A 17,839-nucleotide genomic window follows, 5' to 3' on the forward strand; every position below is an offset into this window, starting at 1 on the left:
GTCAACAGCTTTACCATATCCATTGGGTCAATCACCCATCTCCTACTACCCTTATGAGAAAAAACCCACCCCACCCTCCCACTATATATAAGGGTCTAGTGACTTCTGTTTCAGTGTATCTGAAGAAGTGTGCATGCACACAAAAGCTTCTATCCAGAACAAACTTATTTGGTCTCTGAGGTGCTAGTGGACAAATTTATTTATTTATTTATGCCCAAATAGAGTTATAAAAATGAAAGCTGCAATAAACCTTGGCAGGGGTTGGTAATCTTAAACGATATTTCTAATGTTTGTCTATCTCACGGGCTGCTACTAATATATAATCTATGTAATAAAACATCTTGATATTTAATCCTGGGTTTATTTGTGATTTTAAGGGATGTACTACTTCAGAAATTTGAAAACTATAAACCCGAAATGCAAGAGATTATATGTGTTGCTGATCAGTTGGGTTCCCTAATGCAATATGAGACCCCTGGATTTCTTCCAAACAAGAGAGTACATAGAGGTACACTGGAAAAACTTTATTGAAATATGGAATTAAAAGTATAATGGCGCTTGCTGTGATTAGCATTGGATATTCAGCAATAAAACATGCTCTATTCATATGGTAGTTCAGCTTATTCATACATAAAAGAAAACTACTAATAATTATTACAGTCCATTATGTACTGTAAAGTGTGAATACTTAATGAGGCAGCAACCTCCAGTGATATTAAATATTAGATCCTATGCAGTCATCCACTTGCATCTCTTAGACTGCAATTCTATGCCCACTTACTTAGAGAGTAAGCCTTACTGAACATAGTAAGGGCATGCATAAGGTAAAGGGGCCCCTGACCATTAGGTCCAGTCGTGACCGACTCTGGGGTTGCAGCGCTCATCTCGCTTTATTGGCCGAGGGAGCCGGTGTACAGCTTCCGGGTCATGTGGCCAGCATGACTAAGCCGCTTCTGGCGAACCAGAGCAGCACACGGAAATGCCCTTTACCTTCTTGCCAGAGCGGTACCTATTTATCTACCTGCACTTTGACATGCTTTCGAACTGCTAGGTTGGCAGGAGCAGGGACCGAGCAACAGGAGCTCACCCTGTCGCGGGGATTCGAGACGCCGACCTTCTGATCGGCAAGTCCTAGGCTATGTGGTTTCACCCACATAGCCACCCGCATCCCTCAAGGGCATGCATAGAATTGCACTATTTTGATGCTTCAGCTTCTGCCTCACGTTTAGATGTCAAGTATAAATGTGAGTGGGCTTCACTGGTAACCTACTTCTGTTTGTTGTTCAGCAATGGGGCTAGCTGTGATAGAAGTAATGCAAGCTGTACAGAGAACGTGGGTGAACTCGAAAGTACGAATTAATGGAAAAACCAGGCTGATGCAGTGGAGAGATATGTTTGACATTGCTGTGAAATGGCGAAGGTAATAAAGGAAGAAATTTAGTTTGTGAATTATTATTATCAAGAGTACTAAACTGTAGGCTAAGCAAGTATCGACTTTATAAAGGCAGAGGCAAAGTGAACTGAGGAAGTATTTATAGATTTTTGTGGTTCCTACATCATTACTTCTGCTGTTGATTACATGATTTATAGCCCTGCCTATTTAATTCTTCTAATTAGGGCCATCCCTGGAGGCTGGAGGCCACAGGGCAAATCATAGTGTTTGGACCTTCCTATACTGCTTGACCCAGGCATGTTGGGTTTCTCTTTTCTCTCTTTCACAATGCTTTCCTCCCCCTACTTCACCCCTTATGCAAATTCTAATTTTACATTTCATAGTAGTATGCACATTATGTATCATATAGGGCGATGCATAACTTGAATCTTTAATCCAACTTCTTAGATCAAGAAACAAAAGTTCTTTCTCCTTGCAAACTAAAGTAAATAAAGTTAAGTCCATTATTTCATTCCTCTTAACATTTCAGATTTGGTTATAGCAATAGTTGTACAGAACATCACCAAGATAACCTTGATTTCCTGAAGAGCTAACCAGTTTTGTAAGATGTAAAGGCTCAGTGATTCTCTCTGTCCTTCCCATTCTCTTCCTTGGCAATGTTGCCAGCTGCCTTATGAATGCGGACGTGTTGCAGTCGGGCCCCAATCTTCCTCCTATGCTTATGTTTTTGCAACTGTAAGAGGGCTTCCAGGTCAGCATTTGGGGTGCATTCCCAGGCAGTGCTGCTGGCCATGGGTGTCATTATTGGTGCTGTGTTATGGTGAGGTGCCCCCCCCAAAGTCCAGATTGGTTGCCCAGATTCCCGACACCACCGCCCCACATCCCTTAGGAATTAGTTTGATTCTGATCTCCAAGTTAATTTCCTCTAACTCTTGATGTTAGCCCATTATTGTAGGTGGAAGAAAGCAATAAAAGCTTTCTTTAAAAATAGATGAAAAAATTAAACCTGAATTAATACAACTACCAAATCTGTAAGCAGTGTTGATGTTGTGTCTCTTTACAGGATAGCTGACCCAGACCAGCCTGTACTGTGGTTAGACCAAATGCCAGCTCGAAGTCTTAGCAGAGGCTTTAATAATCACATCAATCTAATCAGGTATGATGCTTTAGTGAAACCTTGTTTGCATAAGAAATTGTGCCAGAATCACACATTTTGCACATAGGAGTTCTCGGTGTTGGGATTTCTGAACTTGTATTCTGACATTTTCTTCTTCAAATGAGTATGTAATGTATTGCATGTTTTATAGCCTCCTTTAGATATTTCTTTTCCTTTTCCTGAGGAGCTGGAATTGTACATCTACACTGTTTTGGAGTCCAACAAATAAATCCAATATCTTTCAGTACTGCCTTCTGTTAGGTATTTTTCCTACACAGAAACCCACAGCTACACTTAAAATCTTGCCAGGCATTTCTGAAAGGTAATATATGCAGCACAACTGATTCATTATTGCATTATGCTTCATCACAAGCCCACTTCTCTTCAAAGCATAGCTTAGCAATTGTTGTATGTTCCCTCTTCTCCTATACTACAAAACAAGATATCTGGTATTAGAGCAGCCACAAAGAAGGAAAGGCAGAGAACACTACAAAAATATTGTCAATCACAGGGGTTTAGACTAAGGAGCATATATTTAAGCTGCCAAAGTTTGTAAGTTTCCTAGTAAGAACTTGTTGCATTCTTGCTTTGACCAATTACTTCTATTTCTATTTCTTTGTCCAATCTTTACCAATAGCATCAACCTTTCACTGTACAAGCTGGATATTTTACACTCAATTTGGGTCCTTCCGATTTTTATTTCCTTGACTTCATTTATATTCTTTAACTAGATCCATATCAAACTTTTCTGAAAATCTAAAGTCAAGTTCTAAAATCTGCTTGGCATAGATATATGCTGACTGCATAACTACAAGGCCTACCATGAAAGTGTGTTAACTTCTAATTCACTTGTAGACTCACTGCATTCTTACTAGATCCATCATAGCTTATTTTGTAGTGTGAAATGTCTTGTCATCAGCATAGAAAGTGTTTGACAGGCAGCAGTGGGTTGTGCTAGAAGTGGAAAGTTTGAATAAATAATTTGGAACTATGATTTCTCTGCTCCTTTTAGAAAAAAAATCTTCTGCTAATATGATTCTTGCTTTTCCATTTACTGCATTGATGAATCTGCCTTAAGCTGCCACTTTTTTCCAGGCTTCTTTTCATCACTATTATTATGCAGTTCTTGTTTCTCATAGCAGGTTTAATTAAACTAATTAAGCACCATTGGCTCAGGTAAGTGAAATTAAAGACAAGTGGCCTAATTAACCCCTGTGATTGACAAGTAGCTTTGTTTCTTGGTATTTGCGGCTATAAAGCTTGCTCTATGAAATCTTGTTTTGTAGACTTGGAAACGAGAAGGGACTTCAACAAGTGCAATAATGGTATGTAGTTTTGCCTTTGGTATATGTGTTTGTGTGGCTAGCTGCGCCCTAGACATATCTTTTTACTGTTCATGAATGTTTGGACAATTACATCAACAACATTCTAGATGGAAAACAAAAATTCGTATTTGCAAGCAGTGCTCAGAATGAAAATTTAGCTGGAGAGTTTAAATAGATATAAGCAAATATAATCCAGTGGGCATAAATCTTGAAATGAATGATCAGTGCATGAGTTTTCCTTCATTTCATTTCAATGGCTCTGGTTTGGGGGAAAATATTGATGAATTATGGGCAGTCTGTGTAACCATATCCTGAGCAGGGCTGAAAAGTTGTATTAGGTGAAATATTCCCATGCCTAAAATGATTACAGCTTTCCAGTGCATGCATAATGTTGAGTAGCTCAATAAGTTCAAAGGGCTCAAGTTTAAGACTTCAATATTATAAATAATTTTTTATAGATGTAGGACCTAATAACTATTGCTCCCAGTTTTCTTAAGTCTGCTTGCCTGTAAAGACAACCTCAGTACAGAAACAAAATAAAACTCAAATTAATTTTAATTTTATATAGTTACATCATTTTTCTTCTAAATGCTAACAATGACTCTTGTCAGTTTAATATTTTTAAAGAGAATACACAAATTATCAAAGATTAAAACTGTGTGGTACAATCTGCTATTTGTCAAAGTTGCCTTGTAAATATCACTTGAAAAATGTTCTGTTAACAGTGCAATCTATGCAAATTTACTCAGCAGTAAGTTCCATTATTTCAAAGTCTCATTGAACCCAATGAGTCTCATGGAACCCTTCTAAGTAGAAACGCACAGATTTTTGCTATAACATGTCCATAATGCTTTGCAATGCACAAAAGTTCTCTGGCAAGTAGAGTCCCTTGAACAAAGTTTGAACTCCAGTGTTTTACCACATAGAAATCATATATGTACTTTCACAAATGGTATGTAAATGCTTGCTATCTGTTTAATGTCCCGTTTTAAAAATGTTCTTCTCTGCAGGGGACAAGTTGTTAACATAAGATATCTGGAATATTTTGAAAAGATGCTTCATTTTATCAAAGACAGGATCCTTGTTTATCATAGGTAAATAAATTCTTCCTTTTCCTGCATTAATACGGCAAATTTTTATATAGTGTTCAAGAATTAGGTGCTGCACAGTAATATTTAAAACAACCTGCCTGCAGGCTTACAATCTAAACAAGATGAGACCATGGGGAGGGAAAGAAGAGACTAGAACCAAATATTTAGGAAATGGTTTGAAACATTGCATAAACAATTGAAAAGACAGAAGGGTGCAGATTTCAGGTGTCAGTGAGGTTCAGAGAAAAGAGAGCAAGTGATGATGGAAACGTGAAATAGAAATGACTTGAGATTTTTCAAAGAAGAAAGCATTGGCTGAGCAAAGATAATAATGCAGCGGGAGAGAAAGAAAAAGGTTGACAGATAAGGAGGGGCCGAAAGGTAAAAGCATAGTAACGAATAATTTCTGATAAGGAGATGAATTTCAATAAATGGATGTAACGCAGGAAAAATATGGGCAAATTGAGATACAGAATAAACCGAATGGGCAACAGAGTTAAGAACAGAGAGGAGAGGGTGAAGCTGAAAAACTGGCAAACCAAAAAGAAGCATGAGAGAATAAACAAATGCTTTTCCAGTAGCAGGAGACAAAACTATCAAAATTTAGCAACGTTGAAAACTTGGACGTTGGCAGTTCTGACTGTCAGATTGACTGTATGCAGCCAGGAGGCTGAGGCAAGTTTGAAGATGATGAAGGAAAGGTGTAAACTATGGTCAGGGAAAGCCAGGCCAAAGAGAATGCTGAAGAAGAAGATTTTAGAAGATCTATTTTTGTTATCAACATAGAAGAGAATGGAGTAGCAGCAGAAGGGGAAAGAAGACTAAAAAAGAGCCAAGAGAAGAAAACTAATCTGTATTTATTGAGATAATTGTTTTTTAAAAGTCTTAACAGGAGAGAAGATGATGAAGAGTAAAGAAATGGAAGCATGAATGTAAGGAGTAAAAGCTGAAGAGCAGCTGGAGTGTCAAGTTGAATATGGGAAATGCCCTTGCTCAGTGGTGAAGCTCACTCAGTGACTATGAAGATGTCACTTTATTTCACCCTAAGAGTCAGTCACTGTTCCAGAATCCTTTAAGGGTGGGGTAGAACATACATATATATTAAGATTACAAATGAAAATAGAAAGATGGAACAACAGGTCAACATATATATTTTTAACACAGGACAATATCAGGAAGGGAAAGGTGTAGTAATAGCAGTATGTACTGCTTCAGTCTGCCTTGTTCAACATAACTCTAAACTATATTTTAGTTATTGCTATGGAAATAATCATGGATGAGCCTCAAGTTCCCATGCTCCTCCTGTGGAGCAGCTCTGATGAGATCAGATGTGTTTGTCCCAGTTTGGACATAATGGTAGACTGTGGTTAGTTTTAATGATGGTTGATGTTGCCTTAATCAGATAAACTGTAGGTAAAACTAAGGGCAGTTTAGCCCTTTCATACCTACTGACAACCATGATTAGTTGAAAATGGAAGCAAATGCTTTCAGTCTCCTTGCAGTCACATCAGAGAAGGGGACACGGGCTCATTATAACATTAAACTATAAAGAGTGGTGTGAAACAGGGCTGTGTTCTCGCCCAACTCTCTTTAGCATATTCTTCTCCCTGTTGCTCTCATATGCATTCAGCTTGACTGAAGACGGTGTGTTCATTCAAGGAGCAATGGGGGTCTGTTCAATCTGGCACGTCCCTGCACCAAGAAAAGTGCAGCGGGTCCTTATCTGAGAGACATTGCTTGCAGATGACACAGCCTTGACAGTGCACTCTGAGGAAGCTCTACTGAGACTCATCAACCGTTTTGCCCAAGCCTGCAGGGAGTTTGGCCTTACCTGACAAAGACTAACATCCTAGGAAATTGCAAATACCAAGATGAAGGTCTACCAGACTTGCATGTTGAGCATGCTGCTTTATGGAAGTATGTTGTGGGCAACTTACAACCATCAGGAGTGATGCATCAATGCCTTCCATATCCACTGTGTCAGGAAGATTTTGGATACCACATAGCAGGACAGATTTTCAATCAAAGATGTGCTTTCCTAAACCCACATTCCTAGCATGCTTGCACTCCTGTCTCAGCAGCGTCTACACTGACTAGGTCATGTCCACAGAATGGAAGATGGCAGGATCTCCAAGGGCATGCTCTAAATGGAGCCCGCTTCAGGCACTAGGCCCATTGGCAGACCAACTCTGCCAACAATGTCTACAAAAGTGATATGCATGAAGCCTGGCAACATCAACCCTGCCATGTGGGAATCCCTTGCAGATGACAGCAGTGCCTGGAGACAGACAGATAGGTCAGTATCCATAATGATGATTGGTGGAGGAATGACCATTGGGAAGAGCGCAAAGAGAAGAAATCCCGTGGTGCATCTGCATCAGCACAACCAGACACCTTCATCTGCCCCAGCTTCAGTGAAACATGTCTCTCCTGTATCTCTCTCTACACCCACAGCACACTGTTCCATCGTCTCCCAAGACACACGGATGCCAACCAGGTTTAACTTTGTATATAAATAGGTTATCTTGTATAGGTTATTTTCTCAGCAACATAACCTAGGTATGCTAAAAAGCTATTGTGTTTTCTTGTTAGAATATGTTCACATTAATATAAAAACTAGAACAAAATATTTAATTGAAATTCTATTGAACCCTTTTGTCTAACCATTTAGTGCTAATAACCACAAAGAACTAGTAGACGTTCGAGAAGCTCTGGAGCAAGTGCAAAAAGTAGAAGATCTTCTTCCAATAATGAAGGTAGTCTTTCTATCCCCCCCCCAATTCCTCTCCCATCCCACAAAATAACTGTATTTTTGTTAATATTAGAAATAAGATTATGCAAATAACATTAGTTAGTGATGATCCTTCAAATTTCATGTGAAAGTGGAAATGGACTTAAAGTTACCATTTTAAACTTGGATATGATTTTTTTCTAGTACACAATGAGGGTTTGCTGAGGAAGGTCATTTTGCAAGGGAAAGCTCACTAAACTCCAAGCTAGTTTTCTGTGTATTACAGTGTTTTGTAACAAATTGTGGGTGTTTATTAGTGTCTCCTGGAATGATGAAGAGGTTTTTAATTGCAAAATTGTCCATAGTAAAGAAAATAAGCTCAATGGATCTTACTGCATTTTAAGTACTCATTACAAGGAAGACTTAACAAATACCATATAAATGAAAAGATACAAATAGCATGAAATGAAAGAGGTGAATAACTTTGAGTAGGAAGCCAACACTTCTTTTGTCAGAGTGGGTGATGTGTTACTTATTCATAGGGTCAAACTGGCAGAATTTCACAATTTAGCAACCGTTTTAGCTAAAAATAATCCCCTCTGAGATTGAATGTATAACCTTGAGGGTGCTGTTTTCTATTAGTTGAAAGCGGTTAGCTGAATAATTCACTAATTCTCTAAAGGCTGTTGACAAAATGGTTTTCCTGTGTAGGTCCTGACTTCCATGTCGGAAGAAGAATGTCAACATGCATCTGATATTTGAACAGGAAAATATGAAATAGCCCAAGTATCAACAACTGGGGAAAACTATTATCTCTTCTATGTTTTTAGCACCTCTCTGTTGTGTGGTATGCCTAAAAAGAGCTCTAACATATTTGCATATGTTTAGCGAGGCCATAGTCCACAAATAGCAAACCTTCCTTACTTTTAAGAGCTCCCCTGAGTGTGATAGATGAAATTCTTTTAGCAGTGAGAGAGAAAAATGCATGTTAGATGTAAACTTTAATGGGAAAGAAACCTTGCTATATTTTTGGCCACATGACCCCGGAAGCTGTACGCCAGCTCCCTTGGCCAATAAAGCGAGATGAGCGCCGCAACCCCAGAGTTGTCTGTGACTGGACCTAATGGTCAGGGGTCCCTTTACCCTTTACCTAGTTATGTAGTATAAAGGAAAGCTGAAATTGTCTTAATTGTAATATGGAACAAACAAACAAAATCCACTTTTTGATATTTGTTTGAAAGCAGCTCCACAGTAAAACAAGAGATGGATTCACGGTCAACACCAAAGTCCCAAGCCTCAAAGATCCAGGAAAAGAGTATGATGGATTTACTATCACCATAACAGGAGATAAGTAAGCTAAGTTTCTATTTTATATCATGTAAACTACAGGCAAAAGCTTACTAGTCTTTATTTTAATTATTTTTTAAAAAAATAAATTGAAGACAGTGTTATAGCAGTCAAAGGTTAGGCAGATTTCAAATATGCTTGGTTTTCCTTCTGTAGTAAACTTTGTCAGCAAAGCTGCATTTTATGTGCTTTAATGTGGTATTAATTTAATATATTTACACCCATATAATCCATGCAAACATGTCCTAACACTTAACCAAAATCTGACTTTACTAACACCTTGTAAGTTGTGTACACTTATTATAGTTTTATCCTTATCCATATTGGAAGCTTCTCAGGTATACAGTTTGGATGGCACATGTTAGCCACCCTTGTTCTTGCTGCTTATGCTCCCCAGTTAATATACTAGTATAACAACTCTTCTTCTGTGAAAAAGGGGGGGAGGGAATCAAAGCAATATTCTGTATTTTTCCTTTTCAGGGATACTCACTAAATTTTTATATGGGCAATGTAGTAGCTAAAGGGTAGGTTCCACCAGGTCCTGCTTCTGCCCATTCATAATCATCTCGCCATATTTGTGCAAGTGTGTGTTTTAAAAAAGATTAAAAATATTACCAACTAATTAACAAAAAATCTGCTTTGTCTTTTTATGTTGCCTTTTCAGTTTTGATATTTGGTCTCTGAAGCCAAAGTAACATTGCACTCATTTCTATATTCAACTGGAAATTATTGAAATACATTTTAGAGCAACTTAACCAATCGTATATAATCTGTATACATTTGTATGTGTTTGTTTATGTACGTGTTGTTGAATGTATGTGTTTATTTTAAAAACATGCCTCTGATGCAGACATATATTTTCAGGATTGGGAGCATACTATTTTCAGTTGAAACGCAGACAACAGAAGAAAGAACACAACTGTATCATGCAGAAATAGATGCTCTTTATAAAGACTTAACTACCAAAGGAAAACTACTTGTTTCATCTGCAGAATCTGGGGTAAGATCTTCCATTATGTAATTAGTTTTTAGTATCATGAGCCCAAAAGGTCTAAGAGCACAGGCAGGCTGATACACAGAGAGATGTTTCTTCAGATATTTGCATCTCAAGGCATTTGTAAACCACCCTGTGATCACTGGTTGAAGGGTGGTATGCAAATTGTCATCATCACCATCATCATAGGCTTGGCATGTCAACATCAGCACCTTGAATTTTGTCTCAGAAGCAGATAGGCAGCTTTTCAAAATGTTTCAACAAACCATACCAGTTCACATTCTGTCAGCCGCATTCTACTCCAATTATAGCTTTTGTATCCCCTTCAAGGGCAACATCATGTAAGGCCAGGTTATAACCAGGAAGTTACCAAACCAGTGACCATCGTGGCCAAGCTATTCTGGTCTGGGTGAACCAGAAAAAGTGACCCTTTTGGTCTGTTCATCAAATGACTCACTAGCTGCTCTAGAGAGCAGTGCATGAGGAGGAAAGGTATCATTTGAAAGGGATTGCCATATCCTTTCTGTAAAAGCAAATTTCAAAATTCCGCATGTCAGTGTTTTTTGGACCAATATTCTTAGGGCCAAAATGGATACAATGGGTGGGTGGGGGGTTGTTGCTGTTATTGTTGTTAGTTTTTTGTATCTTTATTTTAGATGTTGTTATGGATGTTGATGTAGAAATTGTTTCAATTTGGTTGTTTACTTTTTTATTTTATTTTTTGTTTATGACTACTTTTGTTACAGGGACGCGGGTGGCGCTGTGGATAAAACCTCAGCGCCTAGGACTTGCTGATCACATGGTCGGCGGTTCAAATCCCCGTGGCGGGGTGAGCTCCCGTCGTTCGGTCCCAGCTCCTGCCCAGCTAGCAGTTCGAAAGCACCCTTAAGTGCAAGTAGATAAATAGGTACCGCTTTATAGCAGGAAGGTAAACGGCGTTTCCGTGTGCTGCTCTGGTGCCGGTTCACCAGAGCAGCCTCGTCACGCTAGCCACGTGACCCGGAAGTGTCTGCGGACAGCGCTGGCTCCCGGCCTCTAGAGTGAGATGAGCGCACAACCCTAGAGTCTGTCAAGACTGGCCCGTATGGGCAGGGGTACCTTTACCTTTACCTTACTTTTGTTACGTTCATCATTATGTATTTTTTCATGTTGTAAGCCACATTGAGCATGGTTTTAACTCTGGAAAGACGGCATGCAAATAAAATTATGTATATATGTTAGTCCAAGCACACCGCTGAAGTCACCTGAGCCTCAAGTGACAGCGCTGGGTCAAGCACAACCCCAGACTATGCATCTAAAGCTATATGTCCAACAAATTCTCAAACCTGAGAACCAACCTACCCATAGGACCTGTGTCTTGTCAGGATTCAGCCTCAGTTTATTGGCCCTCATCCAGCCCATTACTGCTTCCAGGCACCAGTCCAACACAAAGTATTAGTTAAAACGCATGCCATCACTATAAAATATTTAAGAGATTACTCCTATTTACGGTTAAATGCAATGCATTGTTTAAACATTTTAAAATTTATTTTTGTTGGGCTGGATCCAGAGTGTCCTTTCTGTGAACAGCCTTTTTCCATTTGTGGAACGCACTGAGATACAACAGAAGCTCCCTCGGAAGGAAAGGGGAGGCTCTTTTCTCTCATTCCCCCCAAATGCCACCTCCCACACAAGGATGCCTTGTCCTCCCAAGAGCTATTGGCTAAAATCTGATCCCCACCCTACCTTCTTCCAGCAGGAATTCTGCTCACAGGAGCTCTGGATCCAACCCGTTTTTAAAATCTCTTATCTGTCCTTTCTGTTCCATTACTATTCAAGGTAACTCACAATCTGACACCCCCCCCCCAAAAAAAATTAACATGGCAGATAAAAAAAATGTTTTTTAGCACGGCTTGAGAAACAACCACATTATATACAAAGCTTAGAAGGCCTTAGCAAATGAAACATGTCTATATGGCTTACTGTCCTATATACACCTTTTCCTGCTTGAATGCTGCTTCTTGTCATGCTACAACTACCAACTTAATAAAGAATTATACAGATAATAAAATACTGCATATTGCAGAATGAAAACAGTTTATTTCCATAAATTCCATTCATTTAATTTAATTTGCTTGGTGCATGCAGTTTTCTATTGCTATTTTGATTTTTCATGTTAAATACATGGTTTTATTTTTCTTAGGAGTCGGATGCTGTGTGCAGTCTAATCCTGTCTCTCGTATATTATTTCTATAACTTAATGCCTCTGTCCAGAGGGTCCAGGTTAGTATCTTTCTTCTTATGTAATAACTGTATCCATAAAGATTACATTGTGCACAGTGATATGAGATCTTACCTTACCAGTTCTTCTTTCTCCTGCCCCAAGTCCTAAACACTTTTACATAAATGTTGGCAGTCATATTATTCTTGTGTGCATCTTTAATGAGAGAACATTTTCTCTATTTTGTAGTAGATGTATTTCTCATTTTGTATTTGACATGTTAAAACTTTAAAACTTGTCTTACACTCTGCAGTTTTTTAAAAATACACTTGAAAGTAAGTCCTGTTGCACTCAATGCAGCTTACTTCTGTACAGGATTGCACTATTAAGCTCGATATAGCAATATTGAAATTAATACAGCCGGGTCACAAGTACATTGCATTGATTTTAAATATTTATGAAAATGGAGAATCTCTTAACCTTTAAAAGCAGTAAAATATGTTCTTGTGTTTCCATGGACTGCTTTGTGTGCATTTTATTTCTTCTGTTTTTGTTTGTTTCTCAGTGTGGTGGCTTATTCAATAGTCATGGGAGCTCTAATGGCAAGTGGAAAAGAAGTATCAGGAAAGATTCCGAAAGGAAAGGTACACTCTGAATAAAATGCCCTGAAATTTAGAAAAGAGCAGCTTGTGACACCCAAGTTTTTCCCGCAGGTCACACCTGTGTCCAAAAAGTTATTGAAAGCATAATGTGGGGCTAGGTATGAAGTAATGCAGATGTTCAGGAAGCAGTTTGTGAATACCTGCAACTTCTCAAAAGATAAAGACATGTTATTTTGAAAAAGAAGTGAGATGTGTGAGAGAGCATTCTTGTTTCAATGTGAGAAGTAGCCCTATGGACTGGAAACTGTTGGTGTAGCAAAATAATTAAATAAAGCAGCAATCCTAATCTCAGAAGGTGATGTCCAGTGTTGTCTACCTGCAAATGGAATGAGCACCATTTGCAGAAGTTCTTCACCCTACCCTTTCCCCCGACCTGCTCTGGAGGGTTAGGGTACCATCTAGAACTAACTGGAAATTTGCATTTGGCAGTGGGATGGGGAATAGGAAAAGAACTTCCATTGTATGAGTGAACTTCCTCTTGTGCAGTGTTGGATATATCACCCAGTGGAACTTGCTTCCTAGTAAATCTATTTCCTAGATTTAACTATCATTAGGTAATGTTCCTATTATTGTTCTTGGCAGATGCTAGAAGTGTTGGAGTGTGTTGTAAATGAGATGAAAGTTTCTATGCGATTAGGACAATAGTAACTTCTCTTTATGATCAAATGAAGTTTTTCACATTTTTTGCTTCAAAATAGTTTGGAACTTTGTGTCTTGCAACAAGAAGCATCATCATCATCAATAATAATAATACTTTATTATTTATACCGCACTCATCTAGTCTCTTGTGATGATGGTTTTCTTTAAATTTTAAATCTCCCCCCCCCCTTGAAATCATCCTAGCAACTTCAGCCTTTCATTGTTATACCCCAACTGCTAAAATAGCATATTTAAAGCAAACAAATCCAAAGCATACAGTTCAGCTCTTCTCGTCTTCCAACTTCCATTACAAATACCTTTTCGATGGTGCTAAATGTGAGGGTATGTTCTGACAGTGCACTTATTTTTGCATTTAGTTGTTTATATTTAATGTGTGTTCCAGCTGATTGATTTTGAAGCTATGACAGCAGCTGGATCAGAGGCCTTCAGTAAAGTGGCAAAAGATTGGCTGAATCTGAAAAGGTAAAATTGTTAATGTTGGCTCAAGGTTTTGCATGTCCTAAAAAAAAGTCCCAGCTTTCCTCAGAAAGGCAGTCTTTGTTACTTTGAAAAGTTAACAGAAGAGTGCTTTCACAAATTCCAACTTATGGCAGCTATTGCATTTCACCCTCTGCCCATATATCTATGGCTGCTGCTTGTGACACTACTCAAATATAGTTTGTGATAACAATGTAGTTCTTGTTAAACTTAAACCACCACATCTAAAAGGCCTGGTTCCTATTATAAATTTAAGTAGTACTAAAGTTACATGAAGCAATAGACCCAAACTAGAAAGAACTGTTTGAATTTGGCACACCATAGAGGTCTGCATGTGTGGCATTTTACTCTCTAGCGGAAGGGAAAAATAACCTAATACATTAAATTTCTTTGTGGTTTTCTGGATTAGAACCATGGTGATAATTAGCTTCCTTCATTGATAGTTATCATCGCAATCTACTTAACAGTTCTTCTACAATATATGGTGTTAAATGTCTGAAATAATGAACCATACTATTGTGAAACTTGGTATTTTAATGCTAGAACATTTTGAAGACAAAATGCATAGGTAGTCACTTGCCCCAAAACTTGAGCAATAAAGTTCCAGTTGAGTTAAATTAGCATTTTTGGAGTGCTTAAGCAAAATACAAAATATCAGGTTTATTTCAAACTTAAGTCATGGACTATGTTTCTATTAATAATTGCATTTTCCTTTTCCAGCATTTCACCTTCTTACAAGAGTCTCCCACTGGTATCAGAATACTTTCCAACATTAAGAACCATGATTGAAGCATTAAGTACAGATTCAGCTCATTGCCTGAAAAGGCTTTAGTTGCTGTGTTAACTTACCTCAATAAAGAGCAGTGACCACTTTTTTTGTATGTTGTTGATGGTGCAAGTCCTTTGTTCCTGATTATTTTTGTGGATTCTAAATAATTGAATCACTTCCTTTTAGGAACCCAACAGAAAACAAAATCCTTTTCTATAACTGAGAATTATTGGATATATCCAGAAGAAATACAGCTGATTTCAGTGAAGAACCAGTTGCCAGAAGGCAAAAGTGGCAACACAGGGTGCTGCTCAACTAAGATTTACTCAGAGTAGACCCCAATTACTGAACATGACTTGTTTATTTCATTTGGTCTACTCTGAGTAAAATTTAGTTGAATACCACACATACATCTGCCACACATTGTATGCACTGTAGCGTAATTTTAGCCTGTTCCCTGCACCGGTTTAAATTTCACACAGTCACCCAAAAGAATGATTTAATAGGTTGGCACAAAAGCCCATTTTATTACTTGGATGTATAGTCTAAATTTTGACCAAACTGCGGGAGGCAGTGGAAGACAGAAGTGCCGGGCGTGCTCTGGTCCACGGGGTCACGAAGAGTCAGACACGACTAAACGACTAAACAACAACAACAAAAAGTCTAAATATCTATAAAAGGCAGGCATGGCTTATTAGCCCTTCTCCTGTCAATTACTGCATACAGGCACTGATCCACTTCCTCTCCTGTATTTGATGAAAGTGCTGAATGTCACCTGCATATTAGTGACATCTCCTCTCCCAGTGATTTCATGTAGATGTTAAATAGCATGGAGATGAAACCCTGTGTGACAAAAGTATAATCCCTCCCCCCCCCCTTTTTGGAAGTGGCCTCTAGGTAAGAAAGGAACCATTGCAAAACAGTACCTCCAACACCCAACTTGGACATCCTATCCAGAAGGATACTATGGTATCAAAAGATCCAAGAGCATCATCAGGATTACACTCCCTATCTTTCTCACAGCAAAGCTGTGTATTCCAAAACCAGGCTTAAAACCCAACTGAGATGGAGCCAGGCAATCAGATTCAGGCTGCAGAAGGATCTTTGGCAAGTAATTAGTTTTTTCCAAGTCTTCTGACACCATTTCATTTGTCATAATATACCCAGTTTGCTTTGTTAGACCAGTTTGGTTGGTTCTCTCTACCCATTAGTCAGCAGGTGCAGTAATAAAGGTCTGGTAATAAAGAAGTCTTAGTATACTGTTATACTAAGATTTATGTACAGTGGTACCTCAGGTTAAGTACTTAATTCGTTCCGGAGGTCCGTTCTTAACCTGAAACTGTTCTTAACCTGAATCACCACTTTAGCTAATGGGGCCTCCCGCTGCCGCCGTGCCACCAGAGCACGATTTCTGTTTTCATCCTGAAGCAAAGTTCTTAACCCGAGGTTCCATTTCTGGGTTAGCAGAGTCTGTAACCTGAAGCATATGTAACCCGAGGTACCACTGTACTGGAACAAAATGAGCACAAACATTTTAGAGTAATTCTCGGACTAGCTCAGGAAGAAGATGCAAATGCCTTGCTGGGCAATTTGACCACAATCCTTGGCCTTTCAAACTCTGGTTTGGTTTACAAACAAATTATTTTGGATTACGACGAGTTTTTTTGGAGGCCCTATTGGTGAAAGCGCACCTTGGGTTACGACCCGTTCTGGTTTACGAACGGACCTCCAGAACGGATTATGGTCGTAAACCAAGGTACCACTGTATGAGGGAACAAACAGTACAGTGGGAAAATAAGTATAAGATATAACAGAAAATGGAGCATCTTTTTCTATCATGTCCAAATCTAGAGTCCTTGGGAAGAGTTTTAGCCACAAACTCCTTCAGGGATTATATCCAGTTTCATCAAATGCATCACTGACTGATGAATCTTTTTACCTGCTGCTTTCTGGTTGAAGGTGCTCATAACTTTTCTACAACCACACCCTTAGCAACTCCCAGACTGTTTAAAGTGGTATGATACTGCTTTAAATGTATCGTTCAGGTGGGGCCTGATGGTTGCTAGCAGTGGCGTAGCGTGGGTTGTCAGCACCCGGGGCAAGGCAAGTAATTTGCGCCCCCTAACCCGTGGATTTGCCCTAACCCCCAGATGTTGCGCCCGGTGCGGCCGGCCCCCCCTGCACCCCCCATGCTACACCACTGGTTGCTAGAGTGTCACAGGAGGTCTCTCCCTCACAAACATATAGGATGAATATATTAAATTACTAAATTAGTATAGACTACAGTATAGGATTACTTGGTAATTTATTCATAAAGCATCTGGTTACTCATATTGCCTGACAATACAATAATTTCAAATATGCTCGACTAAAGTTTTGGTTCAAATACGTACCAAAAACCCAACAGAGTTAATTCCATTCAAGCACCACAAAACTGGGAAGCCTTAACCCCCATGCCCCACGATCAGCAATGCTGCTGTACACTGTCACCAATTACACTTGCTTCCATCTTACCCTCCACATGCACACCCTCTCCCTTGGTCTTTCAGGCCCAAACGCAGAAAGGAGGATGGAGTGTCTGGGACCACCAAAAGTGCCCTATGTCTTCCTGGTCCTGCCTTGCAGAGCATCTGAACACAACTATGAATCCTCCCCATCTGTCACAGAGCTACCCGGACAGTAAATTACACAGTTCAAAATTGGTGTTAACTCTTTATTAGCAAAAACACTATAGTCACAGACTTGGCTGTCAGGCTGAATGAGCCCGGCAGCTCATTTCCTGTGTGTCTTACCATGAAAGTTGCCAAGAGTAAAGATCCCCACCTCCCTACAGCGATCTATGTCTCCTCCTCTCCAGGACTTTTTCCAAGCAATTGGAGATTAAGCCTGTATGCTTTGTCTTGGCTCCTCCCATTTCATACCTCTTCTGGTTCTGGGAACAGTGATGGTGGCAGGGAGACACCCATGCTTCTTCAGCAGTCTGACTCATCTCTTGTCTCTTGGCCTCCCTCATTTCACTCTCCTGCCCCTGCTT

General features: G+C 39.2%; 1 protein-coding gene across 3 annotated transcripts in view; it reads left to right on the top strand.

Moving 5' to 3' along the window:
* Nucleotides 1–14,917, top strand: part of TTC13 (tetratricopeptide repeat domain 13) — a 35,940-nt gene extending 21,023 nt beyond the window's left edge. For 2 of the 3 annotated variants that reach the window (XM_053382476.1, XM_053382478.1), the window contains 11 exons: nucleotides 378–508; nucleotides 1,288–1,420; nucleotides 2,457–2,549; nucleotides 4,885–4,968; nucleotides 7,637–7,721; nucleotides 8,938–9,047; nucleotides 9,908–10,043; nucleotides 12,220–12,299; nucleotides 12,803–12,881; nucleotides 13,942–14,021; nucleotides 14,757–14,917. In XM_053382476.1, coding sequence (XP_053238451.1) covers nucleotides 378–508; nucleotides 1,288–1,420; nucleotides 2,457–2,549; nucleotides 4,885–4,968; nucleotides 7,637–7,721; nucleotides 8,938–9,047; nucleotides 9,908–10,043; nucleotides 12,220–12,299; nucleotides 12,803–12,881; nucleotides 13,942–14,021; nucleotides 14,757–14,868 — 1,123 coding nt within the window. In that variant the 3' untranslated portion in view covers nucleotides 14,869–14,917. The remainder of the gene's footprint in view (nucleotides 1–377; nucleotides 509–1,287; nucleotides 1,421–2,456; nucleotides 2,550–4,884; nucleotides 4,969–7,636; nucleotides 7,722–8,937; nucleotides 9,048–9,907; nucleotides 10,044–12,219; nucleotides 12,300–12,802; nucleotides 12,882–13,941; nucleotides 14,022–14,756) is intronic. The other variant, XM_053382477.1, reaches the window with a different exon arrangement.
* The last annotated feature ends 2,922 nt before the right edge of the window (nucleotides 14,918–17,839 follow it).

The sequence above is a fragment of the Podarcis raffonei genome, chromosome 3 (assembly GCF_027172205.1).
Source record: "Podarcis raffonei isolate rPodRaf1 chromosome 3, rPodRaf1.pri, whole genome shotgun sequence".
Classification (NCBI taxonomy): Eukaryota; Metazoa; Chordata; class Lepidosauria; order Squamata; family Lacertidae; genus Podarcis; species Podarcis raffonei.